The following is a 19,389-nucleotide window of genomic DNA, read 5'->3' on the forward strand; positions in this document are numbered from 1 at the left end:
TTAATATTCAGAACTCTGCTCGGGGTCCCCCTACTGCGGGATTGGCATGACAATGGAAACCTCGGGCACAAAAGGAGACCCACAAAGGAAGACACGTTTTTAATGCTAGAGCCATCTGCCAATTCTCCTTAGGATCTTTTCAAGAACTGCGAGGAGCTAAAGCAGGGGCTGAGAAAGGGGTCTGCAGGGGAGGGCAGAAAAATCATTCACGGGAAAAGCAATTGCAATATGAAAAGGACCAAAGAAGGTTTGGAGCAGGGGTAGATGAATGAAAGGAATCCCAGGGCCCCTCCTCCCAAGCGCTAAATAGATCTACCGCACCCTCGCCCATGGGGCTTTTGTCGGTTGCCAAGCATTTTAAATGTTATAGTCAGAATATGTTATTAAGGGAGGATTTAATATACACGAACCGTCAAAAAAAAAACAAAACACCAACGCCCTCCAGAGGGGTCTTCTGATCACTCACGTGGAAAGCCAAACCACCTGCCTTTGCAGAGATTATGCTGGGTTTTCTTTCTTTCGGTAGCAAAACGTCCTAAATACAGTAGTTTAACAATAATAAAGCACTTCTATGCCAACTCTAAATCCCCCCTTCTCCCAGAGACTTGCAACTTCTTAAGACCACCAACTATGAAAATCTATTTCAGTGCACTAAAACAAAATAGTTTCAAGCCCTCGGGGGATTATACTAAAATTTCTTTTTATTTTCCTTTTCATGGGGGGGGGAGGCAAGGAAGCCTTAAATATATTTCACCAACATTTTTTTCTAGAAGGAAAATTCTACTCAAAACCTTGACGTCTGAATGGACTGCTTCTTCAGAAGCAGAACGCACTTAATAACATAAAGCAGATCACACCCTGCCTGGGTACGAGCGAGCTCCTTAGGCATTTATCTTCTTATGTCTGGCAGAATTCTCAATTTCCTGAAGGCAAGGCAGTTTGCATTCCCCTCGGCCACTGCTACAACATTACTAATCCCTGAACGAGATCAGCAATCTTAGGGGACTCGAGCTAACGTTCTCTCATTTCTGAATACAACCTTACAGGAAATCTATAGCAGAATTTGCAGCTGGAAATACCAGTTGACACTCGGTTGCGCTGTATCGCAGGTTCTCAACGGTATATCAGAGTGGGTTTTTTAAATTCCACCATTTCAAACATTCAAAAATTAAATGTTACCTAGTCATTCTTCCTTGGGTCAGACTATTCACTCTCTGCTCTTCAATCTTGGGAATTTATAAGATGGCTTCAAAGAAACCTTCACAGAGGCCGTACTTACTATGTAAATCTGGCGCCTTCTCAAAAACGAAGATTGCAAAGGTGTGACATAGGTGTGTAATGTTGAAAGAACATCTAAAAGCAGCACTTCCTCTAGGAAAGGGGTGGATGACAGAGCGGGGTGGGGGTGGGGGGGGCTCCCACCCACCCACCCCCGCCTCCTCACCCACACGTGGAGAGGCTGAGCACGCAGAGGAGCCAAACCACAGAATTCAATTCCAGCCTGGAGGCACAGGTCAGCCAACAGGACCGGCTCTAAGAGGGCAGGGCAGCCTAGGGACATAGCCAGTGTCCCCCCAGGCCCCAGGCACACACTGGCCTCTCCTGATGCCACTCAGAGCCCGGACACTTGCGGCCCTAGGCCTTGAACTCTGCTCCCTGGACTGTCATCAGGCCAAGATTGAATTGCAACCCTGTGGCCCCTGGAGCCGGACGGCAGGGGGGGCCCCAGCGGAGCCAGAAGGCTGACCTCTTGCTGTGAGTCGGCTGTAGACCTGCGAGTTGACTTCCTTGTCCCGGAGGTAGCATCGGATCTCCTCCACCGCCTCCCGGATGATGGTGACGGCCAGCACGAAGCCCTGCACAGAGAGGGAGAAGGGGTGAGCCCCGCAGAAAGCCACCTTCCCTTCCTGGGGCGGGGACAGAAAAGGCCAGAGGCCACTCAGGAGGGCTGCAGGGCAGGACCTGCTCATTATTCCAAATGCACAAGCCCCGGCCAGTCCCCTTCTCCAAATCTTAAACCCTGGAGAAACCCTCATGGACTCACACGCCCCCACTGACCGCCCCCTCGGGGTTCCTGGGAGTGGGAAAGAGAAACACCAGAACCAGCAAGGGCTGAGTGAGGGCGAGTGCTCGCCATGGGCCCAAACTCAACGCCCCCTGGGGCAGCTCATCAACAAGAGGGCCACGCTCCACGGGAAGAAGCTGAGGCGCCCGGAGGTTGGAGCATCTTGTCCAAGGACATAAAGCACCTAAGGGATAAAGAGGGACTCTAGCTGCAGTCTTTGCTCTTAAGAGCCACGACGTTCACGGCCACATGTTCTGCATCTGGAGAAGCTTGGGTCGGTGGAACCAGTAAGACGGAGCCAGGACACAAAATGAGATACATGCCTGTCTGCAGGGACCTGCCAATAGGGAAACCAACCCTTGGGAATATAACAATGTAACACCATCCAAAAAAAACCAACAAAGACTCCGTACACTGTCAAAGGATTCTCCTTAACTATTTACTGCTTAGATTGCTCTGCAAAGAAGGGGACTACGAGGGGGTGGGGACTTGAGTCTTACCGGTGATGCTTTAAACTTCTATAAAGAAATCACATGAAAGTATTAACCACCTAAGTACCCACCAATAAAAAGAAAATTTTAAACTGCCCAACCTTCCCACATCAGATTCCCCAACTCATAAAACCTAGTGGGGGCTAGTCACCCAGAGGAAGAATCTATTTTCACCTAGATGTTTTCCCCTTGTGTCAATAAAGGCAAGAGCAGTCATTCATTTTTCTTACAAAATACCCTTGTCACCCCTCCTTTTAAAGTCGACTTTTTTAAATGCAGAGAGCACAATGGCCCCCAAGGTTAGCAGTAGTGAATTCTTTGAGGATTGCATTTTCATACTGTTTAACCCGTGAAATATATTAACTTTGATTCAAAGGACTTTAAATCTCTTCTGTAAATCTAGCCAGCGATGTGCTGCTTTGTGCAACTCCTCCAAAGGCCCATACATCTTTACAATCAAAGGATTACTCCTGTTTCCAATCAGATGGAAAGTACACACTGCGGCCAGAGCCAAACTCGTACATTTCAGAACAAAAGCATAACCAGACCACATACGGAGGGGACAGAAAGCCCTCTGGAAAAGCAGAAACCAGGTTTTCAGAACCCCCCCCCCCACCCCTCCCCCATGCTGCTGTTTTGTTCTGGGCCAGAACCCAGGTTTCTGTTGTTTGTTTTTTCAAATGGTCCAGTTTCTCTTTCTCTCTGCGTGGGCCTGGCTAAATCCCATCGCTGTCAATGGGAAGTGTGTGCTCATTTCAATGACAGGAGCCGCTAACCTCCCTGCTGCAAATAAGTCCCACCTCCCCAGTCACCGTTACCTACGCACCCACCCCCCCACACACACATACACACAGTCCTCCAGAATCCCAGAGGACATGCCACCTCTTAAGCTAGAAATTGCTTTACAAAGAGATGCAAATGCAGTCCAGAAATAAATTCCCAACACCCAACTTCAGAGGTCCTTAATCACCACAGATACTGAGAAAGAGGTTTGAATGGGACGGGGGGTTATCTGAGCTTGTAAGGAAATTAAGAGGTGGTGACAGTGAACAGACAGGAAATTCCGAAGGTGCTGAGACCCTTCTATATGTACATCAAAAATAGATTAGCCTTGGACTTGCCAGGGAGTTCCTGTTGTGGCTCAGCAGAAACGAATCTGATTAGGATCCATGAGGACACAGGTTCGATCCCTGGCCTTGCTCAGTGGGTTAAGGATCCAGCGTTGCCATGAGCTGTGGTGTGTAGGTCGCAGACATGGCACGGACCTGGCATTGCTGTGGCTGTGGCGTAGGCCAGCAGCTACAGCTCCAATTAGACCCCTTGCTGGGAGCCTCCATATGTCGCAGGTGCAGACCTAAAAAACAATAATTAATAAATAAATAAATTCCTTCTTCTCTTAATCCTATCTACATGCATCTTGGTTAACCAAATGGCAAAACTTAGGCCACCTACGGCCAAAGTCCACTCCCCAACACAGATGCCAATAACAATGGGAATGAAGTTGCAGGGATGCTAATAGGTCTATACCACAAAAATCATTTGGATAATGGGTTTATATGACAGGCTGGGCAGAGGAATACCAAGAGGGGAGAGGTCGCAGACCAGACATCACACCTGAGATGCAAGAGCTGGGAGATGGGGAGATACACAGCTGCCCTCGTGAACACCTTGGGATCCTAACCCACAAAACATAAACATTCACATAATATATAATCAATGAGAATATAAGTTAGAGTGTACATAAAACAGAAGCACTTGTAAGAAGAGACTGAGAGGAAAGAAGAGACTGAAAAAGGTCCTTAATCACCACAGATACTGAGAAAGCGGTCTGAATGGGGTCAGGGCTTGTCTGAGCTCGTAAGGAAATCAGAGGTGGTGACGGTGAACAGACATGCTTAAATCTTTTCTACTTTCAGCATCTTCTCCTGATGAAAAAAAGCAACAAGACCTGTGCCAAGATAATTCAAGTGTTCCTTCGGAGTCTTGCTCAGGGAGAAATAATGTCTCGGGAGGAAAAAGAGGCCAGTTCTGCCCCCTCTGTCCCCAGACACGCTGGGCTTCCCTCTGTTCTTCAAATACTTCCAGCATGTGCCAACCTCAGGCCCTTGGCACTGCCACTGCCTGTACCTGGCACACGGCCACCCCCTCCTTGTCTTCCCTCCCCCCTCCTCCAGGGGCCTTTCCTGGCCCCCTGGCCAAGCTTGGCCCCCCACACCTCCCTGCCTCCACCTTCATGAGCTCAACAAACGCCCCATCTCTCCTAGGACCTGTTCACCGTCTGTCCCCCCGAAAGCCCCCTCCATGCTTCATTCACAGCTGCATCCCCAGCACCCAGCACCGCGCCTGGCACACAGCAGGTGTTCAACCACCTCTTCAAAGGCAAGAAGGAAGAAAAGGCAGCATGGGATGGACCGAGGGGCACTGGGGTGACTCCCACTCCAGACACAGACGCGCAGGAGCGGTTACCTGGTCCCCCCTTGCGCTGACACAGTCCTCGGACTAAACAGAAAAGCACTCACACAGCACGAGCCCCCGAGTCAGAGGCCTGGCCCTTCTCATGACCACTGTGCGCCCAGAGCCTGGAAGCAGGTGATGCGCAGGAAGCAGAAGCAGGCAGGAAATAACCGCTGAAATGTCGAAGACTCCCGAGCGGCGGACAGAGGAATGACCGGCTCAGGCTTCACAGGGGCCGGACCGGGGGTGGGGCCACCGAGCGTTAACACGCAAATCTTGGGGACTCCCACCGTGCTGGCCTGAGGGCGTCCTCTCCCCTGAAAGGCCACCTTCCAGCTTCAGACGCTTGGAGGAGAGAGGCAAAGAACTTTCTGTTTCCCACCCTCTGATGGGTCCAGATACTCACCAGGGGGACCCAGTAGGTGTAGAGCGCGCCGAGCCGCATTTCAGGGACGAACTGGGAGCAGGCGAGAAGCAAGAAGTAGAGGTTGAAGAAGTATTTGAACTGGTTAAACAGCACCTGGAGTGGACAGAGGAGCAAGAGGACACTCGAGGCTGGCTGGAGGCAGGCGGATGGGTTTAGAGGGAGATGAGGCACATTTAAAAACATCCCCCAGGAGTCCTGTTGTAACTCATCGGGTTAAGAACCCAGCTAGTGTCCGGGAGGATTCAGGTTCGATCCCCGGCCCCGCTCAGTGGGTTAAGGAAGGATCTGGTGTTGCTGCCAGCTGCGGCATAGGTTACAGACGCGGCTGGGCTCTGGCCTGGCTGTGGCTGTGGCGTAGACCAGCAGGGGCAGCTCTGATTTGACCCCTAGCTTGGGAACTTCCCTCTGCCCCATGTGCAGCTGTAGAAAGAAAAAAAAAATCTCCCCAGAGGACCACAACTCACACCGAACCTGTGTACACAGTTCACACACCTCTATTTGCTGTTGAGGAACATACACTCGGCGGGGGGGGGGGGGACATAACACTTTGTCAAAGTAAAGAAGTAAGTGAAGCAGGTGGAAACTAAACCCAGGACACCGGTGACCTCCGGGTAGGGAGGGTAGGCTGGGTGCCTCCACGGCAGCTATTAAGTTTTACTTCTTAAACTAGAAGCAGAGGTAAGGCCACTCAAAATGTTGTTGAAGAAGAGAGTTTAGCGGGAAACGCTTAGGCAGTAAGGTTGAATCCACAGAGCAAGATAAATTGATATCTCCATGATATGATCGCAAGGCCACGAAACAATACAGCAGAATTTCATCCCGTGTGGCAGGAAGGGTTCCGGAAAAGTTTCAACTGCCACTGGGTGCCCTGGGCGTGACACTGATTCCACCTGACTCATTTTGGCCTTCAGGCAAAGAGCAGAGAGGAGCTGTCTCGTCAGAGCTAAGGCACGCACTGCCACTGTTCGGTCCCTTGCTGAGATGAAGAAAGTGGCACAGGGTGTCTCAGAATTTCCATGAACAAGAAAGAAACTTCTGGAGTTCCCACCGTGGCTCAGCAGTAACAAACACGACTCGTATCCATGAGGACGTGAGTTGGACCCCTGGCCCTGCTCAGTGGGTTAAGGATTTGGCGTTGCAGTGTAGGTCACAGACAGTGGCATGGCTGTGGCTGTGGTGTAGGCCGGCAGCTGTAGCTCCGATTGGACCCCTAGCCTGGGAACCTCCATATGCCGCAGGTGTGGCCCTAAAAAAAAATGCAAAAAGAAAGAAATGTGTACTGGCCTTAGGATACTCAGCTTTAGAGGGCCAGGGGAGGGAGAAAGCCAAGCAGCAAGAAACGTCGTCAAAAATCACCCTCAAAGAAACAGTCAGGTTGACCTTAGTCGACAGTATGATGTGTTTGTATTTCCATGTTCTCTCTCAATAAATCACGCAATATCAGTGATTTTTTTTTTCTTCCAGCTTTGGAATGGACTGCTGCTGCTGCTTCTGAAGTCAATCAGTGCATTTTCCTCTGTATATCCACAGAGGACACAGTGGATAAAAATAGACATTGAACTAAAGGGTATGTTGGGGGGAAGGATTTCAGAGTACTTGTCCACGGATCTGTATAACGTACGAAAGCTAAGACTGCAGAGTAAAATACGAAGCAAAACAAACATTAAAAAAAGTATTAATAGGAGTTCCCATCGTGGCGCAGTGGTTAACGAATCCGACTAGGAACCATGAGGTTGCGGGTTCGGTCCCTGCCCTTGCTCAGTGGGTTAATGATCCGGCGTTGCCGTGAGCTGTGGTGTAGGTTGCAGACGCGGCTTGGATCCCAAGTTGCTGTGGCTCTGGCGTAGGCCGGTGGCTACAGCTCCGATTCAACCCCTAGCCTGGGAACCTCCATATGCCGCGGGAGCGGCCCAAGAAACAGCAACAACAACAAAAGACAAAAAAAGACAAAAAGACAAAAGAAAAAAAAAAAGTATTAATAGAAAGTCTTTCTCTGGATGATAGTATTAAGATTTATCTTTTTTAAAAAATTGTCTGTACTTTTATCTCTCAACTTCTCTATTCTGAATATAAGTTTCAGGATGATAATTGAGGAAAAATTTAGGCACTGATTTTTTTTTTTTTTTGGTAGCAAAGCTAGGTCCAACACACCAAATAAATATGAAGTTATCAGGGGGAGCCTCACAGCCTTGCAGACAGAGGGCAGACCCTTTCCACAGGCTCAGGACCAGGGAGGACAATGGCCAGTGGCTGAGGCAACATGGAAAAGGCACAGGGCGTTCACAAAACCCACCACGGGGACCTGGGTCTTAAGACTGGTGCCATTACATACATTTGACATGGGAAGAAGAAAAGGATATTCTCCCGACTCGTACATACCCCAGGCAAAAAGGTGAAGAAGTTGTACTTCTGATTGTTGATGACATTCCGAGGGTACCTCTGGTCCCTCTTCTCGGGATGCCCCAACCAGACCGTGCGGGGCCTGGGCTCTCCTGCACCACAGCATCTCAGCCACTCACAGCACCTGTGGAAAAGAGACACGCCCACACCATCAAGGCCACGCCCTCACCATGGAGGCCACGCCCACACCATCAAGGCCACGCCCACAGCCATCCTCTCCTCCCAAAACGTCTTCCTCTAAAGCATCATCACTGAATCAGAACCACAGCCACACCTGGGGCTTCATCCTTCAGTGGGGGGAGGGGGGGAAGAGCTGAGTACATGTGGTCCAAATCAAAGATGCTTCATCCCCAAGCCCAAAATCATTTCAAAAAGTAGGATTCATTTTTAAAATCATAAAAGTTAAAAAAGTAAACACATAGCAACAAGGACTACTACCACTTCGATGTTTTCCAGATGAGAGAGGAAAAGCCCAGGTTTGTTGAATAAAGCATCAAATTTGCAGAGATGTGAGAATGGCTGAGTCGGGCCTTGAACCAGGTCCATCCGTCTTATTCTAAAACCCAGGGTCTTCCCACCCCAGCCCCGTCCTATCAAGGATGCTGTTACATAAGCATTACTATAAAAAGCAGAAAGGAAAGAATCTCCGTCCACAGCCCGCTCTCCTTTTTAGCAACACGTTGGACAAACACGCCAGGAAGACGGTGACTCGCAGCCCAGCACAACCTGGAGATGGGCCAGCGGGCCAGCTGTAGGCAGACCAACCCCAAGGGCCACTGCCCTGGCTGTCCCCAGAGGGCAGCTCACCAGACATGCCCACCGCCAGGTCACCTGTGCCAGGCCAGAGACACCTGGGAACCTGCCTGGCTCTGGAGAAACTAAGCTGCTCTGAGACACATACCACCACCACCTCCAGCTGCACCAAATAAAGCTGCTCATCCTTCAGGAGGTCCTGTAAACAAGGCATTTTGAGAATTACAAGCCCTTATAAGCACTTGTTATGGGAACGCCTGGTGGAGCTGTTCACCCCGCTGCCTGCGCACACAGGCTGGGAGAGAGGAACCCCAGCCCTGCCGGCCCCTTGAGACGCTGCCAGCTGCAGGCAAACCGTCCAGACGTGGCGATTACGACTTGCATAATTACTTGTCAGCCTCAGACTCTCGGTCTCCCCCTCCTCCTAAGGGCCAGCAGGCCCTGCTGAGGTGCAGGGGGTGCAGGGGGACCAAGTTAAGCACACACACGCCCTGGGCACCAGGACTCTATGCCAGCAAGATGCCTGCTCACTCCAAATTTCCAGGATGAAACACGATGCTCTTTTTTAAAAATAGCATCCTGGTTTCAGTAAACTGGTGCTGGGGGGAGGGGGAGGATGGTGGTGGCTCTCAAGAGGACAGGTTTCACTTCTGGCAACTCATTTGTGTTGGCCAGGGACACACGCAGAAACCCCGAGGAGTCCAAACCCATTCTTGCCCTTGGGTGTGACTCACCCAAGCTGGCCGCGGGGCGGACACAAAGTGCTGAATGAACGAAGAAGGGAGGAGGAGAGGCTGCATCTGCTGCAAGCACACCTTCCACCTGCAGAGAGCTTCCCCATGGTCACGACTGACTCTTCGGAGAACCAGCCATTCTCTCCCCATCCTGCCATGATCCTGTCATGATGGCTCCCAGAGCTGTGTGTTTCCAACGAATGGTGAAAACGAATTTAAGAGAACCCCACACTACCAGGCTGATTACGTGAGTTTTGTCTGTTTTATTCTAGCAAAAGATTTCGCACAGCAAGCTACCAGGTCAAACTCTTCAGAATGTAACCTGCAGGTGTGCACGCGTGCAGAGGCCACTCCAGGCAGCCCAACTGCGGGAGGAGAGACCAGAGACGCATCTCCTGGTCATCAGCGACGGGCTAGTCAATAAGCAGGGACCATCTTTAAAGAAGGAGATGGAGCCCTAAGCACTAACTGGCCCCATGTGTAAGATAGGCTAAACAGAAAAGGACCTACAAGTTGTGTCCAGGATGCCTTTCTGTGCATGGAAGCGAGAGGATAACATGCAGACAAATGCCTGCACGTGCAGCAAACCTCCTCGGCGGCAGAGAATACCTGCAGCCTTTGCAAAGGAGGGGCTGGGGGGCCCTTTTCCCACGTGCCCTCCAATCCCACTGCACATACAGTACCTGTGGGACTAGATCTGGGTTTCTTTGTTTTTTAAGCTAAATTCATAATAGTGAGCATTCACTATTATGCAAATTCATAAAATTATGAATTTTATGAATGCACTATTATGTAAATTCATAAAATTATGTAAATTCGTAAAAGTGCTCATCTGGTACAAACTATGATTCCAAGTCCTTTGGGGACTAACTTTGGAATAGGATCTACTTCCTCACAATGTCCCTGCAGAGAGGGGAAAGCATTTGGCACAAGGTCAGATGAGGACTGTGCGTCACCTGAGCCCAGTGTAACGAGCCCCAAGCCCATCTCCTGTAACCGCCTTTGTCACCTGTTTAGTCACTTTCTACCTGCCCTGGATATAAGCTGCACACTTTCCATCCAGGATGAGTCTGACTTCTGGGTCACCAGCATATATTAACTATTTGATAATAACAATAATACCTAAGACAAGACATCATCGCTTCCCTGCTGTGGCGCATTCATTTGCCCAGAACGTCCCAGGCTCTCACAGGCCGAGGGTCCTGACCAAGGGCCTTCGCTAGCACAAGACAGACCAAGGTCCATCTCCTGGGGAGCTTGGACTCTCCAGGTGGAGGAGAGACAGTCAACAACGACCCAAAATAAACTAAGGCGCAGACAAGAGGGAGTGGGGAAGGGGCCTCACTCCAGGAGACTGGGTGGTCGGGGAGGCTGGGGTGACAGCTGAACCAAGTGACAAGAAGAAACATGCATGCAACCAGGCAAGGGCGTGCCATCCAAGCAGATCATGAGAGTAAAGCCCAAGCTTCGGGGGCAGAAAGCCTCCTGCACGTGTCTGTACAGAAAGCACCCTAGGGCAGCTTGAAGGCACCCAGCGCAGGGGACAGGCTAAAAGATGAGGTCAGTGGAGGAGGAGGCAGAGGCGGATGACACAGGGCCTTGTCACCAGGGCAAGGGGCCTGGCTCTTACTCCATCCACAGTGAGGATCACTAAAGGGATACAAGCACAGGACGGCACGACCTGACTCACTTTTTGTTTTTGGCTGCACCCATGATATGTGGACGTTCCAAGGCCAGAGACCGAACCTGCACCACAGCAGTGACCCAAGCCACCGCAGTAACACCAGACCTTAACATGCTGAGCCACCAGGGAGCTCCTGACTTCCACTTTTTTCAAGGTCCCTCTGGCTTTGTGCCTCTGGCGTAGGCTGGCAGCTATAGATCCCATTTGCCCTCTAGCCTGGGAACCTCCATATGCCTCCATAAGACACTGCAGTGGGCAAGAGGAGAAGCAGGTAATAGGTGTGAGATTTCTTTTTTAGGGGGGATAGTGAAGTGTTCTAACACTGTGGTGACGGCTGCGCAACTCAGCGAACATACTAAAAATTGCTGAATTATACACTTTAAGTAAAGGTTAAGTGAGGAGGGCTGGGCTGGGGTCTTGGGATTCCATACACCACAGTGGATGCACACTGTGGGACAGGGAATGACTGGCCAGTGGGGACCACAAAGCACAGGGCACTCGGCCCAACGTTCTGGGATCATCTACATGGGGAAAGAGTGTGAAAAAGAAGAGTGTGTGTGTACACGTACAGCTGAATCATGCTGTTGTACAGCAGAAATTATCACAACATGGAGTTCCCATCATGGTGCAACAGAATCGAATCCGACTAGGAACCATGAGGTTGAGGGTTCGATTCCTGGCCTCGCTCAGTGGGTTAAGGATCTGGCGTTGCTGTGAACTGTGGTAGAGGTCGCAGATTGGGCTCGGATCCCACATTGCTGTGGCTGTGGCGTAGGCCGGCAGCTACAGATCCCATTTGCCCCCTAGCCTGGGAACCTCCATATGCGGCAGGTATGGCTCAAAAAAGACAAAAAAAGAAGTTATCACACCGTTGTAAGTCAACTATACTTCAATAAAACTTTAAACAATGAAAATAAATAAATAGGTGAACTGCAGCATATGTGAACTGTATCAATAAGTTTGCATATTAACTGAAAAAAAAAAAAAAAGGAAACAGAGGGATCATTTAGAAAGCTGTTGACATCATCCAGAAAGACCAGGGTGGTGAGGACTGGTGAGATGCTTAAAGTGTTACAGATGCGGAAGTGCATTCTCTTTTGTAAAAAATTAAAAATGAAAAAAGAAATGCATCATTTCATTTAAGTTCACAAGAATCCTACATGGTATGTACTAGCATCATCCCCATTTTCATGAGGGATAAACTGAGACCCAGAGAAGACTCAGTTACTTGCCCAAGATCTCCTATTCCATCCTTACCGAGGGGTGGAAGTAGGCTCTAAGCCCAGGCCTGTCTGATCCAGATCCTGAGCTAAGAGCCTGAGAGCACCCTGAACAATCCCATCAGCACAATTATTTCCCAGCTCTATTTTTTTCCCTACTCTCTCCTCATTTCATAAAATTGGAATCCTTCGCGGCCATCATCGAGAGCAAGGGCCTCATGCTGCTCAAACGGGAGCTCTTCCGCATGCACGTCAGGGCTCAAGAAAGGGCCAGGAGAGCCCTGGCCGTGACCTTTGCTAGAAATCCAAAGAAAGACATGCTCCTCGCCCTGGAGTTGTTAAGGTGCCAGAAGACAAGCCGGGGGCCACCTTGCTCCTGCTGAGGGGGAGTCAGCCTGGCAACGGCATCGCAAGGAGGAAGCAAAGACCCCCAGAGGCTCCTGACCCCCTCTGCTCAGGTCTGTCCACTCCCTGGGCTTCTCGAGCCTTAGGCATCAATAAATTGGGTTTGTTTTCTCTTACTCTGCTAAAGCCGGTGTCAGGTGGGGGTGCTCCCCACTGCCCCAGCCCCCCGACAGCCCTGGCTGCCACACGGCTGCACAGTCCTCAAAGCCTGTGTGTCCCCACTTCTATGCTTTGCAAGCCTGCTGCAATCCCCCGACAGCTCCACCCTGACTCTCCAGAGGCGCGCTGTCCCACGGGGTGGCTTTACATTTAAATTACTTACAAGAAACAGGTTCCTCACTCCCAGCAGCCGTATTCCGAGGGCTCCACAGCCACAGGTGCCCAGTGGCCACGGACTGGACGTGCGGACTCGAACATCCCAGCACAGCAGAGGTTCTACGGGATGGCACCCTTTTAGAACATTTTTTTTTTTTTATGTTTTCTTATTTTTATTTATATATATGTTTTTTCTACTGTACAGCCTGGTGACCCAGTTAGACTTACATGTATACATTCTTTTTTCTCACATTACATGTTCCATCATAAGTGACAGAGCATCTTTTTAAGGCATCTCCTTCCACCTCTCTCTTGAGCCAACGTCAGTGCCAAAGGACACATATGGGAACTCTGGTACGTGGTCCCCATAACTGAGGGCAACCTGCCTGAGCAGGTTCCCCAACCTCAGCCATTTTCACACACACTCGGCATTTCGCCACAGCCAATGACCCTGATCATCTAACTTGATGAGTTTGCCTAAATGTGCACATCTTCAATCAGCCTTTCTCAACAGGGAGCAGGGGGTGGGCCAGCATGAGAACACCCTGCAAAGCAGAGGTCGGCACCCACCACAAAGAACCCAGCCCCAAGTGCCGGGTGTGCCCAGCTTGAGAACACCTGCTCTAGATTTTATTTACATGGATATATCTTAAAAGGTAACTTAATACACCATCATAAATGGTAAACTAGGAGTTCCCACTATGGCACAGCGGAAATGAGTACAACTAGGAACCACAAGGTTGCAGATTCGATACCTGGCCTCACTCAGTGGGTTAAGGATCTAGCGTTGCCATGAGCTGTGGTGTAGGTCAAAGACGTGGCTTGGATGTGGCGTTGCTGTGGCTGTGGTGTAGGCCGGCAGCTGTAGCTCCGATTAGACCCCTAGCCTGGGAACCTCCATGTGCTGCAGGTGCAGCCCTAAAAAGCAAAAGAAAAAAAAAAAAAAGGTAAATCAGTATTACTTGCTCTAAATAATAGTTAAACATCAAAATCAACACAAGGAGAAGCAAATGTTACTAAATTCCCACTGGACACGGTGGCTCTGAGCCGGAAGCCTGCTCCCTGCTTCTCCTTTATTGCACGGATGCTAGCAAGAATCTGCTGTACAAAAGTGGCCCCTGACAGGGTTAGAAATAGTGCAGGAAACTGAAAAAAGAAGTAAATGTCTCATTCTGTCTCAATGTGACTTAGTTCCTGTCCACGAATTACTCAGACGTTACCGCTGTCGTACCTGGAGCCATCATCTGCCTGTGCTGAGGGAATTACTGTCCTGCAGCAGAAGCCTTGGGCTTGGTGGCACACGTACAAGCGACAAATTCCCCCGCTGGCCCCATCAGTTGAAAGCGAGGACGCAGCCGGCAGGCACCCTCTTGGCATGTGGATCTGCGTACCCATGACTCTCAGACTCTGTCTTCCAGCAGCTGCCACCACACCTTGTCCATCCAGGACAATAGCCCCCCCACCCCCCCAAGAAGGCCAAGAGGGCCTGTTGCCTGGAGCCGTGGGGCCACAGCTGTCACCCATCCTGGTGTCATGCATTGCTGCTGCTGCTGCCTCTCAACACTGAGCTGTCACTTGCCCGGACAAATGAACTCCTATCCCATATTCAAGACAGAGCTGAGAGAAGGGCTCCAGGATAGAATCCCTGAGCAGGAGAAACTCACAGAGAGGCTGAAAAAGGAGAAGCAAGAGTCACAGCTTCAGAAGAGCAGGACCCCGCGGGCTGGAGGAAGGATCACTGGCTTCTAAGGCAGACAGACCTGCATGCAGGTGGCCGCCCGGCTCCAGAGCGGCACTGCGGCCCTTCATCTTCCGCCTCCCTGTCTGTAAAATGAAAATAAGATCTGCCTTGCTGCATGACTATGAGGATTAAGGATTTTATACATAAAGGGCATAAGACAACACCCAGCACGTAACAGCCATTCAATTAATAGTGGATGTTATTTAACTTATGTTTCCAGATTTAAAAAAAAAAAAATGAACATTTTCTCACTTGTCACAAGCAACAGCTATTCAACTAGGTTAACGCGGAAGGCTAGGAATAATTTAGTTTACACTGCTTCCAGCTTAGACAATTTAAACAAAGGAAAACCCAAGGAGACTTTCTTATGACTTGACGCTAAAACAAACAAAGGTTTTGATGGCCAAGAGCAGGCTGACCAGATGTGCACTCTGGCCAAACACAAGGGCAAAGCAAATATTCCAGGGGAACACGCCAAGGGAACAATGTTTCTGGAAAAGGTAACTACTGTAACAAGGACTTGGCCTCCAAGAAACAATTATCTCTGCTCTGGAGCCACGGCCATTACCAGGCCCTCAGCAAATATTTGCTAAATTGCCTGCATGACGCAGCCACCTTCCCCGAAGCCAGAGTCCAGGAAGCTAAAGTCTCGGCGTCAACACTGGGAAGATCCGAGAAGATGTAAAGAAAAATTAAAAGCAGCACAGAGAACTGAGAGACACAGAGAACAAACTAGGGGTTCCCAGTGGGGAAAAGTGAAATAGGGGTAGGGGATTAAGAGGTACAAACTGCTATGAATAAAGGAAATCAGCAACGAGGATACACTGTACAATACAGGGAATGTAGCCAACATTCTGTAATAACTATACACCGGAGTACAACCTTTAAAAACTATGGTTCACAATGTTGAACACATGAAACTAGATAATATTGTACATCAATGATACCTCAATTAAAAGAGCCAGATGCAGGAGTTCCCACTGAGGCTCAGAGGTTAACTGACCCAACTAGCATCCATGAGGACGTGGGTTTGATCCCTGACCTTGCTCAGTGGGTTAAGGATCCAGCACTGCCGCGAGCTGTGGTGTAGGTGACAGACGTGGCTCGGATCTGATGTTGCTGTGGCTGTGGTGTAGGCTGGCAGCTGCAGCTCTGATTAAACCCCTAGCCTGGGAACCTCCTTAAGCCACAGGTGCGGCCCTAAAAAGAAAAAAAACAAAACAAAACAAAACAACAGGCAGTCTCACTGCTGGGAGGAGCCCAAATCAGTAGAACTTTGAGGGAGGGCAACTCGGTGACAGCTATCAAAATTACAAGTGAACAGTCAACCTGTCCCAATTGCTTCCCTTTGAGATGGGAATAAAGATCACTCACCGACATTGCAAGTAATAGCAAACCACTAGAAATAACCTAAACCTCATCAGTAGCAAACTAGTTAAAAACAGTTCGGGGGAGTTCCCGTCGTGGCCCAGTGGTTAACAAATCCGACTAGGAACCATGAGGTTGCGGGTTCAGTCCCTGCCCTTGCTCAGTGGGTTAACGATCCGGCGTTGCCGTGAGCTGTGGTGTAGGTTGCAGACGCGGCTCGGATCCCGCGTTGCTGTGGATCTGGCGTAGGCTGGTGGCTACAGCTCCAAATGGACCCCTAGCCTGGGAACCTCCATATGCCGTGGGAGCGGCCCAAGAAATAGCAAAAAGACAAAAAAAAAAAAAAAAACAGTTCGGTAGGTAAGTACATTCATCAACAGAATCCTATAATGCTGCCAAAAAAAAGGGGGGGGGGAATGAAGAGTTTTTATGCCCTGATATGGAAGTAGCCCAGGATGTATCATTAAGGCAAAAAAAGAAAAAAAAATTGTATTGTGTAAGATGTACTAACAATTGAATAAAAAAGGAAAAAGTCTATGTGTTGTGTAGATGGGTATAGGTATCAAATAGAGGCACTGTTTTGGTAAATGGTTAAGGCTGCTCTAGAATGACACTGAAGAAACTCAACTGTGGCTGCTGGAGGGAAGAGGCAGTTTTGCTGAACGGAGAGGAGTGGGAGGGAGACTGAGGTTGCAAAGTACACACTCCTGGACCTTTTATCAATGAACCATGTGACTCTGTGACTGACAAAACTTTTTAAACTTAAAAACTACAACAACAAAAACCCCACCCTGCTGCCCAAACAGTACACAGCTCTCAGTCTGCAGCCTGAACTCAGCCACGCCCCAGGCCTGGTATACAGCAGGTGCTCAAGTGCTCTGTGTGAATCCCTTCCTATGCCCCAGGGCGCCCAGCATGCAGGAACCTTACCCCATGCTTGGACACTTTAGCTATGCCATCTGAACAGGTCTTGTGTGGCAGCACCCAGGCAGCACTGGGCACACAGCAGCACCCCCACAAAATGCCGCAGAACTGGACAGAATGAAATGATTAAATGGAAGGCAATTCCCCAGACCCCAGAGCAACAAGCAAGAACATGTATAAAGCACTCAGTGTGTGCCAGGAGCTGTGCTGAAGCCATCACTGTGACTCACTTCCCTGAATCCTCACCACCGTCCCCTGGGTGGGCTTATCCTCCCCTCCCCGCCCCCAGCAGAGTCCCGTAGGTGGTGAGGGGCGGAGCCAGCTGGGGGTTCGGTGGGCAGACCCCAGAGCCAGGGCTCTCGACCACGTGACTGGAGACCTCATCCCACAGCAGCCTCGAGAGCCACCTCTGCACTGTCTGGACAACCTAGGGAGGCGCCCAGTGACAGACACGGCAGGACACAACACGGTCCCCAGTGCCACTGCCCAGGCCCACCTGGCTCCTCCCTCCAACCCACCGCTGGCCTTGACAACAGCTGTCACTGCCATTGCTCTTTTCAGGGGTCACAGGCTTGGGGTCTACACCCTCAAGGTACACTCAACATACATTAACTCACTTCGTCCTCATAACCCCTGAGCACTGTTATTAAACCCCTAGCCTGGGAACTAGAGCTGAACTCACTTGCCCCAGGTCATACCGCCAGTAAGAGCAGAGCGCAAGGTGAAGGGAGGCAGTCTCGCTTGAACCCGGGCTCTCAGCACTTCCAGCAGGAACCCCTCCTCCTTCCGGGACGGGGCTCCTCCCCTGCTCCCATGGAGACCTGGGCCGCAGCCCCACGACAGCATCCAGCCGGCGACAGCATCCAGCCGGCGTGGCACCTGGGCGGGGCGTTGGCGCTGAGACTGCCCCAGGAAGTCCGCGGGGGATGGTTCCAAGCGCACTTGAAACATGCAGAGGTTACACCACCTGTCGCTTGAGAGAAGTTCACCTCTGCAATCAGGAGCTACAGGAGAGGAGGGGCGGGTGCCGGGGCGGCTCAGGTGCAGAAAGGCCCTCACCAGGGAGCATGTCCGCACCTCTCCTAACGATGCTGCTGCCTGGGACCACGTCCCTGGGCTCCAGCCACCGCGCTGCAACCTTCACTTCTGCAGGGAAGCAGACGTGCCCTGGGCTGTCTACACACAGCTTTGCCATGAGAAATGTATATGGAAAAACTTTATTTGTTCAACAATATGTATTGAATGCTTGCAGCCTCCCAAACATAGCTCAAGTAGTCCCCAGACGTAACCCCCAAACACACCGCCACCAGGCGTTAGGTTCGCCAGGTACAGCTACAGAGCGTTAATGCGAAGCAAGCTTGTCTTCAATCCACCACAGGCCCCTTCCGCCCTCCAGCTCCTCCTGCCTCACACGTGAATAAACAAGAAACCCTATTTGTGGCAGACAGAGAAAGAAAAGCATGTGTTTTTACTTCTTTCTCGCTCTTTTTAAATATTCCCAATCTCGTGGGTACCCACTGGGCAAAGGGCAAAATTAAAATGGCAGGTAAAGGCCATCGGCCATATCCTGACCCCGGTACACCGGCCACTCTGGTTTCGCCAGGTGTAAAAATGACAGAGTCCTTCCAGAAAGCAGCTTAGTAACCACTACATGGTAAGAGCGCCCCTGAATTCCCAGGAGTTCCATTTAACCCAGTGACTTGAGGATGCTGGGGAAACTGACCAAAACTGTCCAAAAGAAAAACCTGTGTATCCAGGTAGCCTCTATAGACTAAGTTCTAATTTATAACAGCAAAAACCAACAGAAATAATGTCACCTAATAGCCAACCAGAAAAAAAAATTATGGAGCAGAAGGAAACATATCTAAATGTTTCTTTTTTTTTTTTTTTTTTTTTTGGTCTTTTTAGGGCTGCACCCGTGGCATATGGAAATTCCCAGGGTGGGGGTGAACTGGAGCTGTAGTCGCTGGCCTACACCACAGCCACACCAACGTCAGATTCTTAACCCACTGAGCAAGGCCAGGGATCGAACCTGTGTCCTCAAGGATACTAGTCAGATTCATTTCTGCTGAGCCACAATCAGAACTAATACCTAAATGTTAATAGAAGGTAGGGCTTTGATTCTAGCTACTGTTATCTTTAACTTTTCCAGAAGAGGAACCACTGGGAGTTCCCTGGTGGTCTAGTGGTTATGACTTGGTGCTTTCACTGCTGTGGCCTGGGTTCAATGCCTGGTCTGGGAACTGAGACCCCACATCAGGCCAGCGCATACCACAGGAACCACTGACTTTCCTTTAACAGGAATTGTAACTTTTATATTGGAAAAATAAAATGCTAGTGTTTCAAAGTCCCTTGTGGGGCCCCAGTGCTGGGGAGGGCTCTGAGTGGGTCAGGTCCCTCCACGGCCA

General features: G+C 50.2%; 1 protein-coding gene across 5 annotated transcripts in view; it reads right to left on the minus strand.

Moving 5' to 3' along the window:
• ATP9A (ATPase phospholipid transporting 9A (putative)) overlaps positions 1-19,389 on the minus strand; it is a 136,452-nt gene that overhangs the window by 99,088 nt on the left and 17,975 nt on the right. For 3 of the 5 annotated variants that reach the window (XM_013985463.2, NM_001114672.1, XM_013985465.2), the window contains 3 exon segments: positions 7,817-7,961; positions 5,417-5,530; positions 1,748-1,856 (listed from right to left, as the gene is read on the minus strand). In XM_013985463.2, the coding sequence (XP_013840917.1) occupies positions 1,748-1,856; positions 5,417-5,530; positions 7,817-7,961 (368 nt within the window). 5 annotated transcript variants of the gene reach the window in all.

The sequence above is a fragment of the Sus scrofa genome, chromosome 17 (assembly GCF_000003025.6).
Source record: "Sus scrofa isolate TJ Tabasco breed Duroc chromosome 17, Sscrofa11.1, whole genome shotgun sequence".
Classification (NCBI taxonomy): Eukaryota; Metazoa; Chordata; class Mammalia; order Artiodactyla; family Suidae; genus Sus; species Sus scrofa.